The sequence below is a fragment of the Bombina bombina genome, chromosome 1 (genome assembly GCF_027579735.1).
Source record: "Bombina bombina isolate aBomBom1 chromosome 1, aBomBom1.pri, whole genome shotgun sequence".
Taxonomy (NCBI): Eukaryota; Metazoa; Chordata; class Amphibia; order Anura; family Bombinatoridae; genus Bombina; species Bombina bombina.
In genome coordinates this window covers 1,553,076,532-1,553,092,002 of record NC_069499.1, presented here as the reverse complement: position 1 = coordinate 1,553,092,002, position 15,471 = coordinate 1,553,076,532, and the positions used below count along the sequence as shown (strand labels likewise).

The 15,471-nt window shown below is 39.4% G+C and overlaps 1 protein-coding gene across 2 annotated transcripts in view; it reads left to right on the top strand.

Annotated features, from left to right (window-relative positions):
• UNC13D (unc-13 homolog D) overlaps positions 1-15,471 on the top strand; it is a 422,729-nt gene that overhangs the window by 167,667 nt on the left and 239,591 nt on the right. For both annotated transcript variants that reach the window (XM_053709129.1, XM_053709134.1), the window contains exon 13: positions 9,498-9,601. In XM_053709129.1, coding sequence (XP_053565104.1) covers positions 9,498-9,601 — 104 coding nt within the window. The remainder of the gene's footprint in view (positions 1-9,497; positions 9,602-15,471) is intronic.

Here is a 15,471-nt window from a genome sequence, read left to right as displayed (position 1 = left end):
GTTTTTGTATTCTTGGGCATGACCAGAAACTATGTAGTAAGTTTGTACTTTGTTGCCTGCATTTTATACATAATGCTCCCTCTCCAGTACCTCCCCACTTAGCGATTTTCTCAGGCGTAATATATACCATCCACATTATCTTAGTATGTTGCTCCCTCATAGGGATAGCTAGCGGTGCCTCTTCTACCCTTTCTACACTTTTCAATATTATTTGTGTACTGAGGTTCTTAAAAAATACATCTCTCCATTTTGCGACCCCTAACTCAATATGCTGTTTGTGATTTCTATTATTTATTAGGTTATAGAGAAGTGAAATAGAGTATTTACCCTGTTTGATTAAATTGATGACCGGGATTAATGCTGTAAGCTCCCAGTTGTTCCCTTGCAGTTGCATTAGTTTCAAACAGTAGTGTCTGATTTGTAGGAAAGAGAAGAGGTGTCTATCTGCCAGACTATATCTATTCCTAATTACTTCAAATTCTTCAACCTTCATTACCTCTTGATTAATTTTAACTAGTTGTATAGGTTTAGATAATCCCTTTTCTCTCCAGCGTGCGAAGGTTCCCGAAAGAAGACCCTGTTTAAACCCTGGATTTCCCTCTATAGACAAAAATTTAGTTGCAAAGGGCTTTAAGCCTAGAAGTTTGCATGTCCTATGCCAGGCCACTATTGTATCTTTGAAGAAGTCTATTTTTTTAACATACTCTGGAAGATTTTTAATTTCTAAGTGAAGAACATTTCTTAAGCAGAACGGTTTTATTAAGCCGTTTTCTATGTCTAAGAGGGAGAAATGATTACTCTCCAAGAGCCAGTCTAAGGCAATCTTCGTAACCGCCACTAGATTATACATTTCAATATTAGGGAGCCCTAGGCCTAGAAATTCTTTTTTAAGGACTAGTTTTTGATAACTAATCCTGGGTTTCTTGCCCATCCATATATAATCTTTGATCGCAGAATTAAGTATCTTAATCTCCTGTTTTTTAATTAAGAAAGGTATATTCTGAAACAAGTATAGCAGCCTTGGAAGTGCAATCATCAAGTTTATTTTGCCGGAGATCGAGAGTGTTAGAGATTTCCATCTTTTAAGGGTTTCAGAAAATTGTCTTGCACTGTTACAGATATTTAAAGAATACCATTCCATAGGGTTATTAGAGATCTTAATCCCCAAATAAGTAATGTGTTTACTTACTTCCCTGAAGATCTTGTCTTCTGATGTCTGGTTTTTTTGTAACCACAAAACTTCAGATTTGTTTCTATTAATATTATACCCTAAGAAGGAACCATAGTTATCTATGATTTGACAAATTTGATTAAAGCTTTCATAAGACTTTCTAGAAAATACCAAAAGATCATCAGCGTATACAGCTAGTTGCACATTCTTACCTCCTACCTCTATCCCTTGTATCTTATTCCTCAGGGCGATCAGTAGAGGTTCTAGGGCTAAATTGAAAATTAGGGGGGACAGAGGGCATCCCTGTCTTGTCCCTCTTAAAAGAGGGAAATAAGATGTTTTATTATTATTTATAACAATTGATGCCCTGGACTCCCTATACAACATCTCAATTGTGTTAAGGCATTTCCCTTCATACCCAAATTTTCTAAGAGCAGTGACAAGATGGTCCCATGTAACTGAGTCGAAGGCTTTGCTTGCATCCAGTGATATTATTGCAATGTCTTCTTTATTTATTTTCTTGTTGTATTTATTATTATACCAGTGGTCTATAATTGTTAAGAAGACCTTCCTCAGATTAGTGTTTGAGGATCTTCCCTTCATAAATCCTGTTTGATCAGGGTGTATTATAGTATCAAGTGACCCTTGTATCCTTTTAGCTAGTATACTGGTTAATATCTTATAGTCCATGTTCAAAAGTGAAATGGGCCTATAAGAATCAATTGACTGTGGATCTTTTCCTGGTTTAGGTATTACAATTATTGTGGACTCATTGAAGTCTGCTAACGGTTTTAACTGACCGTTCCAAAATTTATTCATCAAGCTAGTTAACGTTGGGGTTATTTCATCGTTCAAAATTTTATAAAACTCAGATGGCATGCCATCTGGGCCTGCTGCTTTATTGTTCGCCATTGCTTTAATTGTCTGACTTATTTCTATTTCTGTAATGGGTTTATTAATACTATTTAGCTGACTACTCTCCAAACGAGGATTTGTTAGTGAAGCCCAGAATTTTTCCTTCTTATCTAGATTTATGGGTTGTGTTGAGTATAGTTCTGAGAAATACTCAAGGAAAGCTTTTTGTATGTCTTCGGTGCTTGTCCATATTTGGTCTTTATGTTTAATTTTAGTTATATAGTTTTTAGTCTTATGGTTTTTATCTATACGAGCTAGGAAGCTGCCTACCTTATTCCCATACCTGTAAAACTGTGTACAAGTTTTTATATTCTCTTTGATTTCATTTTGTAATAAGTAATTATCTCTATTTTTTTTAGCCTGTAAATATTTCTGCCAGTTGACCATATTTTTTTCCTGTATGTAGCTAGAATATTTGTTAATTAAACAATTAGTTACCTGTTGTCTTTGTAAATTCATTTTTTTTTTAATCGTATTAGGTATGTTGTAATCTCTCCTCTAAGCACTGCTTTGGCGGCATTCCAAAATATATGGGTTTTGTCTAAAAAGCCTTCATTAAATCGTTTATAATCAGCCCACTTCTCTTTTAAAAAATTTATAAATCTGGTGTTTTTTATCAAGTATTTCGGGAAAAAGAATTGGTTACTCTTCCTATCCTTCTTCTTAAGATTCATCACGATTGCAATAGGGGCATGATCTGAGATTGTTATCATATCTATATATATTTCTTGTATTGCGGCAAATGATTTCTCTGAGACCAAAAAATAATCTATCCTAGATAAAGTTTTTTTAGATTTTGAACAGCATGTATACTCCCTGTCTTCTGGATGCATGACTCTAAAGCTGTCTAAAATTTTTAGGTCTTGCTGAAATTTCTTTATTATATTAGATTCTCTCTTTCTCTTAGCTATTGTCGTTTTGTCCAGTGTCTTCTCCCCTGTTTGCGTTGTACTATCTCTACATCTATCCAATATACTATTTGGGGCAATATTAAAATCTCCTCCTATGATTAGTGTGTTGCCAGAATATTTAAGTAGTTTATCCCTCAATATCTGCCAGAATCTTATATCTTCCTCATTTGGGCCGTATACGTTACATATAACAATTTTTTTTTCCTCCACTACCACTTCCATTATAATGTACCTGCCTTCCTCATCTCGGATTAAGTTATCTATTTTATATTCTAGGTTTTTACTAAATAGTATAGCTACTCCTTTCTTCCTTTGATATCCTGGGGTGAATATGACTTCTTTAACCCATCCTCCTTTTAATTTAGCCGCCTCTTCTCCCTTCAAATGAGTTTCCTGTAGAAGTAATATTTGAGTTCCCAGTTTCTTTACGTACCTTAAGATGGCTTTACGTTTGATGGGTGATGTAATTCCATCTACGTTCCATGAAACGATTTTCAAACTCATTTTTCCATTTTACTTAAGGTAAGGAGAAGAAGTTGGGAAATAAGAAGGGGGGAAGAGACCCACATAGCAGGGAGAGGAAGAGAGAGGGGGAAAACAAAACAAAACACATAAACCCCATATTTTAATTCTATACATTTGAGTTTCCCTAAAATAACTTTGACTGTAACCCCCCAATAAAAACACACCCTCAGGCTATTTTAATTTATAGCCATTATTTCACTATGAAAACCTATTAGACCTACAATAATCTTCCTACTTCTCCAGACTATCTCTATTATTTTCTAAGAATTTATTAACTTCATCACTTTCAGTAAAAATTTTGTTTCCTTGCCTAGTTTGGATGCTAAGTCTAGCTGGGTACAGGAGTCTGGCTCGATATCCCTCCTGAATCAATTTCGTACAAATCGGAGCTAATGTACGCCTTTTATTTGATGTTTCATATGAAAAATCATTAAATAGTAAGATTTTCTTTCCTTTATAGTTAATTTCGCCATTTGCCTTTCTATAAGCATTCATAATTTGGATCTTTCCTTGGAAATTTAATAATTTCATAATAATCGGTCTATTCCCTTTATTTCTCCCTTCCTCATTCCTCTCTGGGCCTATTCTATGAATTCGTTCGATCACTATATCGTGATCTTCTGCTCTAATCTTTAATAGACCCATTAGCTCTACCTCAACAAATTTTTTAAGGTCTTTTTCTTGTATTTCTTCCGTTAGGCCAATGAGGCGTAAATTATTTCTCCTGGCTCTATTTTCTATGTCCTCTATTTTATTTTTCATACTTTCAATTTGAATGGACATGGAATGAAAGGCCTGTTCCCTCTGTATAGCCCCATCTTCAATGTCTGAGATTCTTTGCTCTACATTGTTTAGTCTGTTTGCAAACTGTTTGATCTCTAATGTTAGTGTGGAAATATTATTTGTATCATCTCAAACTTAGGCGTAAATAATGCGTCCAGTTGTTTTATTAACTCTTCATTATTCGAGTTCTGGATAAGACTTGTTTCAACTGCTCCCCCATGGGGTTCTAATGAAATTCTACTCCCCTTTCTTTCCTGGTTCTTATTTCTAGAGGACATATTTGGTGAGGTAGTTTTGCTTTTATTTAAGTATTTTTCCATATATATATCTAAAATAGAGTAACAAAATTATAGTGATTATATTTACTAGTGGCAAGCAAATTTTAACTATTCTCCTCTCTCTCCCTTTTCCCTAATTCTTCCTTTTCTTTTTTTGAAAAACAAAAAAAGAGTGCACTTTTCTATCTCACAGTGTCAACATCAACTTGAGTACTTTGATTATTCACAGACCCTCTTGGTCAAGATTTTAACATTTTATTTGACCCGTGTGTTCACTACTTATAGTGTTGGTGTAATCTAACTCTACTTTTCTCGTGTGTTCCCCTTTCCTTCTTTCCTATTCTTCTTTCCCCTTTTCCCCCTTTACCCTCCCTTCTCTACTCCCCTTTTCCCCTTTTTTTTTTTTTTTTTTCCTTAAACCCTGTGTATGATGTGTATAAGATTACTCTATCTTAAACCTTAATCCAGAAATAATACTCTCAATATGTATCTATCAGGTCTTTTTGGTATTATGTCCTTTTACCTCTCTATTATTTTGTTATAAATGGTGAGTTTTAATTTCTAAAAATTCCCCTTATAGTCTTATCTCCAGCTGAGCACTAAATTTAAACCTTCCCGCACTCCGTTTATACTCTGCTCACCCTCCCGCAGTGCAGGATTTTATATAAATCACCTATATAGTACTTTAACCAATCCTATGTCTGGGGATCCACATGTATTCTTACAGAGTTATCATATGCAAAACCTTTTTACTATGGTAGATTCACATATATTTTCAGAGTTTTATCTCACATTTATCCACCTAACTTAGTAGTAGGTTCTGCTTCAGTGTCTTATCATTAATCTCCATATCAATATCACTATTGATCAGCAACAATGTCATATGTGGACTACACACAGTACTTCAATTATCCTCTAAGTCATATCATCATTATCAATAATACTCAACAGCATTACCACAGATAGAATATATACATTACTACAGTTAATCACTGAATCCTCAGTATCTATGCTGCAGAGTTCTCTTAAAGTCCTTAAAGTGTATAAAGTTTTAAGGTCCTTTTAAAGTCCTTAGGTGTATCTTAGGCCTTTTAACCAGTTCTTCTCTAACAATTCTTTACTTATTTAGTGTTTTTAATGCTTATCCCAGCAACAGTCTCTGCTTTGCTTAGTCCCTGGTTTCTTAAAGGTGCTGTAAAAAGTCTTTCACTATGGGTAGCAAAGGATCAGGGGGGAGAGAAGACAGTCGTTGCCAGGTCCTACTCTCGCAGGAACCCCTTAATGCTTTAGCTGTGGATATGCACCTGGCTCTCCCCCCCCTCTCTCTGCCCAATTTTCCAAGCAGGCCCGAAGAAAACAGAAGCAGGATCCAAGAACAAACTAACAGTTAATAGGTTTTCACTTATCTTAGTTGTGGAGTGGTTTCAGCCTCCGTCGCTCTCTAGAGCCGCAAGCTCTCTCCTCCTTAGTTTCCCTTTTGCAATAGGGACTTGACGGTAGACACAGTTGATATTTACGCTCCGGTTCCCGTGGAACCTTCTGCGCCGGTGACCCGGTTGTCTTGTCACCTTGTTGTTTTCCCAGGGGCGGGATCCTGGTGCCTGGGCGCTCTCACCGCTACTGCCGCTCGCCACTCCCTTCGTGGGTCCCCGCGGCTGGCGTGTTCCTCCCGGTGATCAGGCAGCTACCTCCTCAGCGAGTTCTCTCAGCCTGGATCAGGCCAGCTGTCGGTAGCCACCGGTCTCCGTTTTGGCCTTTGCGAATCCTGGACGGGATTAGTTTCACCCGCCTATAGGCACTCAGCTTCTCAATATTGCCTCAGGCCTCCAGGTACAGACAGCGTTCTCCACACGCGACTGTGCACCTAGCCCCTCCTACCGGAAGTCCATCTGTCACCTTCTATACACACTGTATCATGCATCTGTCACCTGCTATACACCTTGTGTCATGCCCTTGTGTCATGCATCAGTCACCTTCTATACATACTGTGTCATGCATCTGTCACCTTCTATACACACTGTATCATGCATCTGTCACCTGCTATACACCTTGTGTCATGCCCTTGTGTCATGCATCAGTCACTTTCTATACATACTGTGTCATGCATCTGCCACCTGCTGTACACACTGTGAAATGCATCTGTCACCTTCTATACACACTGTATCATGCATCTGTCACCTGATATACACCTTGTGTCATGCATCAGTCACTTTCTATACACACTGTGTCATGCATCTGTCACCTGCTGTACACACTGTGTCATTCATCTGTCACCTGCTGTACACACTGTGTCATGCATCTGTCACCTGCTGTACACACTGTGTCATGCCCTTGTGTCATGCATCAGTCACTTTCTATACATACTGTGTCATGCATCTGCCACCTGCTGTACACACTGTGTCATGCATCTGTCACCTTCTATACACACTGTATCATGCATCTGTCACCTGATATACACCTTGTGTCATGCATCAGTCACTTTCTATACATACTGTGTCATGCATCTGTCACCTGCTGTACACACTGTGTCATGCATCTGTCACCTGCTGTACACACTGTCTCATGCATCTATCACCTTCTATACACTTCCTATTCACAATGTTCTTTCATCTCATTTATTTAGAATGCCAGCAAGTCACCTCCTATAAACAGAATGACTGACTTGCATTTGTCAGTTCTTATACACCTCCCATGAAACATTTGTCACCTATCCGCTGCTAAACACAGTTTGCATTATAAGTAATGTATGAAGTGAGTGAATTTGTGAAATGTAGAAATAGAAGCCCTATACCCTATATGCATCACAATATATCCCAATATTCCCTATAAGTGATCACTTCCTGTTATACTACTTGTCTTTCTGAAGAAATGTGTCCCATCCATATGTTACACTGAAACATGGGAACCCATTTCAATTCATTAAATGACAACTGAAGAAATTATAAAATTAAAGGGACAATAAAGTCAAAATTATACTTTCATGATTCAAATATAGCATGCAGTTTTAAACTATTTTCCAATTTCTGTTCTCATTTGGCGCATTCTCTAGGTGTCCTTTGTTGAAACGCATGCCTAGATAGAATCTAGAGCAGCAATGTACTTCTTGGAGCTAGCTGCTGATTGGTGACTACATGTATATGCCTTTTTGCCATTGGCTCACTTGATGTCTTCAGCTAGCTTTCAGTAGTGCATAGTTAAATCTTCAACAAAGGATATCAAGAGAATGAAGCAAATTTGTCAATAGAAGTAAACTGGAAAGTTCTTTAAAATTGTATGTTCTACCTAAATCATGAAAGTAAAAATGTTGGTTTAATGTCCCTTTAAGATAATAGCTTGTATCAAGCATTATCTACTTCAGTAACACGTCCGAACTGTTCTGAACATGTTTACACTTGGCTGATATGTTGCTCTATAACAAGACAACAGAAATCTCTTGTAAATACTCAGTGTTAAGTGACCCTTTATAGAGAGATGTGGAGGAAACCAGGTGATGTTTTCAAGTTGTGTGCTTCAGAATAAGTGAACTGAAGGACACTGTGTGAATATGATCCTGGTGGGTGTGATCTGTAGCACACAAGGTGAATCTGATCAATGCTCTAGAAAGAATGAACTAGAGGTTGCTGGCTGCATTGTATCTAGGCAGATACTTCAGTATGAGACAACTGGATAACACTGGGAGAATGTGATCCTGGTGAGTGTTTAATAATGGGAGAAGTCTAAGGTGACTCTGATTAGGTGGATTCTCTACGCAAATTAAATGGAAGATGTTTTCTGGACGTAATACAGATAGGTTCTCCAGAATAACTTAACTATAGAGCGCAGGGTGGATCTGATCAAGTGGATTCTCTAGAATAGATGAACTGGAAGATGATGGTTGGATTGAATACAGATAGGTTCTCCAGAATGAATGAACTATAGGGCTCAGGGTGAATCTGATTAGGTGTATTCTCTAGAATGAATAACTGGATGATACTGGCTGGATCATATACAAATGGGTGCTCCACAGGGAGTGAACTATAGAGCATACGGTGGATTGATCATGTGGATTCTCTAGAATAGATGAACTGGAAGATGCTGGTTGGATTGAATACAGATGGGTTCTCCAGAATGAGTGAACTATAGGGCACAGGGTGGATCTGATCAGGTGGTTTCTTTAGATTAAATGAACTGGAGGATGCTGGTTGGATCTAATACAAATGGGTTCTCCAGAATGAGTGAACTATAGGGCACAGGGTGGATCTGATCAGGTGGATCCTTTACAATGAATGAACTGAAGGATGCTGGTTGGATCTAATACAAATGGGTTCTCCAGAATACACTATAGAGCACAGGGTGTGTCTGATCCCTACAGGAGAACAATGGTAGATGTTTGTTCTTTCTTTAGTGATTAAAGCATTTGTCTGCTTTGTTCTACCACTTGCTTTGGTGAGCCAGTCCCCTATCTCAGTAGCCCAGCTCTCGGTATAGTAAAAAATACATGTGCTTTTCCAGTATTCCTTTTATTTACTTAATGTTAATTTATTTTTCTGCTGTACATAGAAAACAGTAGGCTCAGATCCCTGTGTCATCCTTGTCATTTCCTATACAAAGCTTATTGCCTTTGAGTTATTGTGTCACTTATCTGCAGCATGTCATATAGCTATGCAAAACATGTCACATACATTTCCTCTTTATTCATATTGTGCCACCCAGCTGCCACTGCCTGTACATCGCATATGGCACAGCTGGCACATGCAGGTCTCATACACATTATCTTCTATACAGTGCCACACACCTTTTCATTTTTTAAATGCACTCATCCTCTCATAAGTAGCCTGAGACAGATCTGTCACTTCCTTACACAGTTACAGAATATATACTACATATGTCCTCCCTTTATGTATATGTCCTTGTTTTCTTTATGTCGCTCTGCAGGCCGGTAGCACCACGTGGGACGGAGAGATCAGCCCTAATGGTATCACCATCCTGTATCTACATGCTGCACAGAAAGACCTGTCTGAGTTCCATCAAGGCCTAGCGTAAGTTGCAAGCCTTAAGGAGGGCACTGAACTGGCGCAGACAACCAGATTCACAGCCTACTTTAGAATTTTACTTCCTAGTTATTCTCTCTGCACTCTCGCTTCCCTAAACTGAGGTTATTCCTGCATTGTCTACTTCTCTTTTTTTTCTCTCTAGTTTATTTTCCCCCAAGTTCTCTCTCTCTATGTCTGCCCAGACAGCGAATGGCATATACTGTGTGTGTATATATATATATCTATCAAAAATAGCCTTGAAAAAAATGAAATCCAGACTAATTTAGAAAAAATCTGCATAAATAATAATACAGAAACTATAAATGTCAGTATTATTTTTAATTATCTGTTATTGATTTGATCTTTCAAAATCACACTGCCCCCTAAAAGCTTTACCTTTGCCCCTATTCTTGCTCCCGCAATTTTTATTTCTTTTTAATCACACGTTGAGTCCACGGATCATCTTAATTACTAATGGGATATTCACCTCCTGGTCAGTAGGAGGCGGCAAAGAGCACCACAGCAAAGCTGTTAAATAACTCCTCCCTTCCCTCCCACTCCAGTAATTCGCTTTGCCTACGCCTACGTTAGTGGTAGGAAGAGGTAAAGTGAGGTGTTTAAAAATAATAAACTCTTGATTAAAGAATCTTTTCTAAGTGGTGCAAATTGTGCTGCTTTGTCCTAGGGTATAGCCGTAGTCCATATCAGTCTCTTCAGTAGAGCAATGGTGGCTTTAGAGCAATGGGAACTTGTGACATAATTCTCACTGCGCCTCCCATATTGATGCTGCCCTAATATGAAAAGCTAAAGATTTTAACTCGGGACTTTCCTTTATTTCAGAGCCATGGGAGGGAGAGGACCTCTGAAAGCTGCCTTGCTGTCAGGCAGAAGATGAGGTAAGTGCTAGCTTCTTTCTGGGGGACATAAGTTACTCAGAAGAATGGAGGGCACTTTATTATCTTAACGACTTATCTGACCTCATCAATATTTATTACTTATGTCTTCCCTGGTGCATAGGGGACTCCTAGACAATATATAGGCAGGCACTGGGCTGGTTAATGGTGGTTCCACACTCCCGGCGGGTTTTTTACTTAATCAACCAACCGGGAGTCTTTTTGCTCACCACGCCCACGGTGGGCCATACTCAAGGAAGCGGATAGTGATTGCGTGCCATTTGCAGTCACTACGTACGCATCTGTATTTGTTAACTAAAGGAACAGGAAGTTCACAGAACTGCGTGTCCTCTCCTGTTTCTGTCTGCACGACCAGAGACTGGTTTGTGGGGATACTCCGCTCCTGCCCAGTGGAGGTAGGAGGTAGGCACCTCAGCAAGACTTTGCTGAGGTGTAGAGGTGGTCATAAGTTTATATTTCCATTTTAAACTTACTTATATTAAACGGAGTAAAAAAGGTTCACTTTATTATTTAGAGACAGTAACGTTTTTTTTTTTCTGAACCTTACTTATAATAAACGGAGTAAAAAAGTTTCACTTTATTATTTAAAGAGACAGTAACGTTTTTTTTTCTGAACCTTACTTATAATAAACGGAGTAAAAAAGTTTCACTTTATTATTTAAAGAGACAGTAACGTTTTTTTCTGATGTTATATTTTATTAAAAAATTGTTTTTGTTAATTTTGAGTTAAAAGATGGAATAAGAGACCTGCAAAGTATCTCTTGCTCACTATGTTTTGAGGCCATTGTGGAACCACCAATCCTTTTCTGTTACTCATGTATTGAGAGGACTTTAAGCTATAGGGAGATACTTTTTTATGAGCCAACATTTTCTAATGACGATGCTGTTCAGGAATCTAATGAAAATGTTCAATTTAGGCCGCAACTTTCTCCTCAATCGTCCCAAAATTTACCGCCCTCACATACAGTGCCCTGCGTTTTCCTCTCTAGCTACTACTGGGGTTACTTTAAGAGACATTGCTTACCTCATGTCTACAGCAGTGTCAGATGTGTTGTCTGCTTTTCCAGTGATGCAGGGAAAGCGTTAGAGGAAAACCAGACATTCAATTAACAAGGTTTCTGACGCAGTTATTACTTTTTCTGATGTCCCCTCACAAAGCCAAAATAAAGAGGAGGATAACGAAGTAGCATCTGAAGGTGAAATTTCAGATTCTGACAGTAGAGGATAGTTGTGTTTTCAAAGATACTATGGACAAAAAATTAGAGGAGTTAATCAAAAAGATGTATGTACACTAGGGCTTACAATGGCAGCCAACTGTGTGCATTGCTACCGTCACGAGTGCGACGGCATATTGGTTTGATGCGTTCTGATGTTATCAGGACTGAAACCTCCCTGGATGAAATCCAGGATAGCATAAAGGCACTTAATTGGCTAATTCCTTTATTACGGATGCTTCCATTCAAGTTATCAAACTCGGAGCAAAGATTTCAAGTTTCTCTGTTCTAGCTCGCAGAGCCTTATGGTTTAAACCTTGGTCTGCGAATGTGTCCTCCAAGTCTAAGCTGTTAGCTTACGAGGGAAAGACTTTGTTTGGGCCTAGCTTGAATGAAATAATCTCTGATATTATGGGAGGTAAGGGTCATCTTCTCCCTCAGGATAAGAGAAATAGACAAAAGGGACGACAGAGTAATTTTCGTTCCTTTCAAATTTCAAGGAAAATTTGTCTGCTATAACTTCCAAGCAAGAACAGTCTAAAACTTCCTGGAGACCCAATCAGTCTTGGAACAAGGGAAAGCAATCCAAGAAGCCTGCTTGAATCGAAAACAGCATGAAGGGCATGTCCTGATCCGGGACCGGATCTTGTAGGAGGCAGACTTTCCTTTTTTTACTCAGGATTGAGTTCGAGATGTTAAGGATCCATGGGCAGTAGAAATAGTGTTCCAGGGATACAAACTAGAGTTCAAGAATGTTCCTCCCAGAGGCAGGTTCCTGCTTTCAAGCTTATCTGTAGACCAGACAAAAGGAGAGGCGTTCTTACATTGTGTAGGAAACCTCTCCGACTTGGGAGTGATAGTTCCTGTTCCGATTCAGGAACAGGGTCAGGGATTTTATTCCAATCTGTTAGTGGTTCCCAAAAAAGGAGGAAACCTTCAGACCTATTTTAGATCACAAGTTCCTAAGGTTTGCCTTTCTAGACAAACACTTCCAATTGTGGCTCTTCCCTTCAGTCTTGCCACAGCTCCAAGAATTTTCTCAAAGGTTCTGGATCGCTGTTGGTGGTGCTTCGGTTACGAGGCATTGCAGTGGCGCCCTATCTGGATGACATCACTAGTCCAGAGACGCAATCTTTTCAACAAGCAAGATCTCACACGGACATAGTGTTATCCTTCCTGCGATCTCACAGGTGGAAGGTAAATTTGGAAAAGAGTTCTTTGGTCCCTAATACAAAGTGTAACTTTCTTGGGAACCATTATAGATTCCCTATCAATGAAGATTTTTTTTTTTCAGACAGAGGTCAGGAAATCAAGGATTTTCGATACTTGTCTAATCATTCAGACTACTCCTTGGCCAGCCGTGGCCCAGTGCAAAAAAGATGGACATCATCCCGTTTGCTCGGTTTCATCTCAGACCTATGCTGTTAAACATGCTCAGGCAATGGAATGGAGATTATACGGACTTGTCTCCTCGAATTCTACTGGAGCAGAAGACAAGGGATTCTCTTCAATGGTGGTTGGCTCGGGATCATCTCTCCCAGGGAACCTGCTTTCGCAGTCGATCCTGGGTGATTGTGACAAAAGACGCCAGCCTTCTAGTATGGGGAGCTGTCTGGGGCTCCCTAAAGGCTCAGGGAGTTTGGACTTAGTCAGAATCTGTTCTACCTACAAACATTCTGGAGCTGAGAGAGATCTTCAATGCTCTTCAGGACTGGTCCCAGTTTGCCTTGGTCCAGTTCATCAGGTTCCAGGCGGACAACATAACTTCTGTGGCTTACATCATTCATCAGGGAGGAACGAGGAGTTCCTTAGCGATAACAGAGGTATCCAAAATAATTCAGTGGGCGGAAACCCACTCTTGCTGTCTGTCAGCAATCTACATTCCAGTCTGATTCTAAAATGGGGTCAACTAGAAATGGATCTCATGGCATCTCGGCAGAATGCCAAACTTGCGAGGTCCAGCGATCCTCAGGCTGTGCTGATAGATGCCCTGGCGGTTCCTTGGACCTTCAGTCTAGCATATCATTTTCCTCCGTTTGCTTCCTTCCTCTGGTCATTGCTCGAATCAAGCAGGAGAGGGCGTCGGTGATCCTCATTGCACCGGCCTGGCCTTGCAGGATTTGGTATGCAGATCAGGTGGACATGTCATCTCTGCTACCTTGGAGGCTTCCGTTGAGGAAAGACTTTCTACTTCAAGGGCCCTTCTGTCATCCAAATCTAGTTTCTCTGAAGGTTTGGAGATTGAACGCTTAATTTTATCCAAGATGGGTTTTTCTGACTTGGTCATAGAGACCATGATTCAGGCTTGTAAGCCTGTAACTAGAAGGATTTATCATAAGATATGGCGTAAATATCTCTATTGGTGTGAATCCAAGGGCTAATCATGGAGTAGAGTTAGGATTCTTAGAATTTTGTCTTTTCTCCAAGAAGGTTTGGAGAAAGGTTTATCGACAAGTTCCCTAAAGGGTCAAATCTCTGCCTTATCTATTTTGTTACACAAACGTCTGGCATATGTCCCAGATGTACAATCATTTTATCAGGCCTTGGTCAGGATCAGGCCTGTGTTCAAACCAGTTACTCCTCCATAAAGTCTGAAATTAGTTCTCAAAGTTCTTCAAGGGGCTCCGTTTGAGCCTATGCATTCCTTAGATATTAAGTTGTTATCTTGGGAAGTTTTCGGCCAGATTACGAGTTTTGCATTAGAAACTATGCGGTGCTAACGAGCAGTTTTTTCTCACCGCTCACTTACCTACAGCGCTGGTATTACGGCTTTTACAAACCCGGCGTTAAAAGGCAAGAAGTGAGCGTTGAGCAAAATTGTGCTCCTTGCCGCACTCGAATACCAGCGCTGCTTAAATCAGCGGTGAGCTGGTCGTACGTGCTCATGCACGATTTCCCCATAGGAATCAATGGGGAGAGCCGGCTGAGAAAGTCTAACACCTGCAAAAAAGCAGCGTACAACTCAGTAACGCAGCCCCATTGATTCCTATGGGGAAAGAAAAGTTATGTTTACACCTAACACCCAAACATGAACCCCGAGTATAAACACCCCTAATCTTACACTTATTAACCCCTAATCTGCCGCCCCCGACATCATCGCCACCTACATTATACTTATTAACCCCTAATCTGCCGCTCCGGACACCGCCGCCACCTACATTATACTTATCAATCCCTAATCTGCTGCCCCCAACATCGCCGACACCTACATTATATTTATTAACCCCTAATCTCCCTCCCCCAGTGTTGCCGCAACCTAACTACACTTATTAACCCCTAATCTGCCGCCCCAACGTCGCCACCACTATAATAAACATATTAACCCCTAAACCGCCGCACTCCCACCTCGCAAACATTAGTTAAATATTATTAACCCCTAATTTGCTGTCCCTAAAATCGCCGCCACCTACCTACATTTATTAACCCCTAATCTGCCGCCCCCAACGTCGCCGCCACTATACTAAATTAAGTCTAACCCTAACCCTAACACCACCTAACTTAAATATAATTTAAATAAAAATTAATATTAATAACTAAATTATTCCTATTTAACACTAAATACTTACCTGTAAAATAAACCCTAAGCTAGCTACAATATAATTAATAGTTACATTGTAGCTATCTTAGGGTTTATTTTTATTTTACAGGCAAGTTTGTATTTATTTTAACTAAGTATAATAGTTATTAAATAGTTATTAACTATTTAATAACTACCTAGCTAAAATAAATACAAAAGTACCTGTAAAAT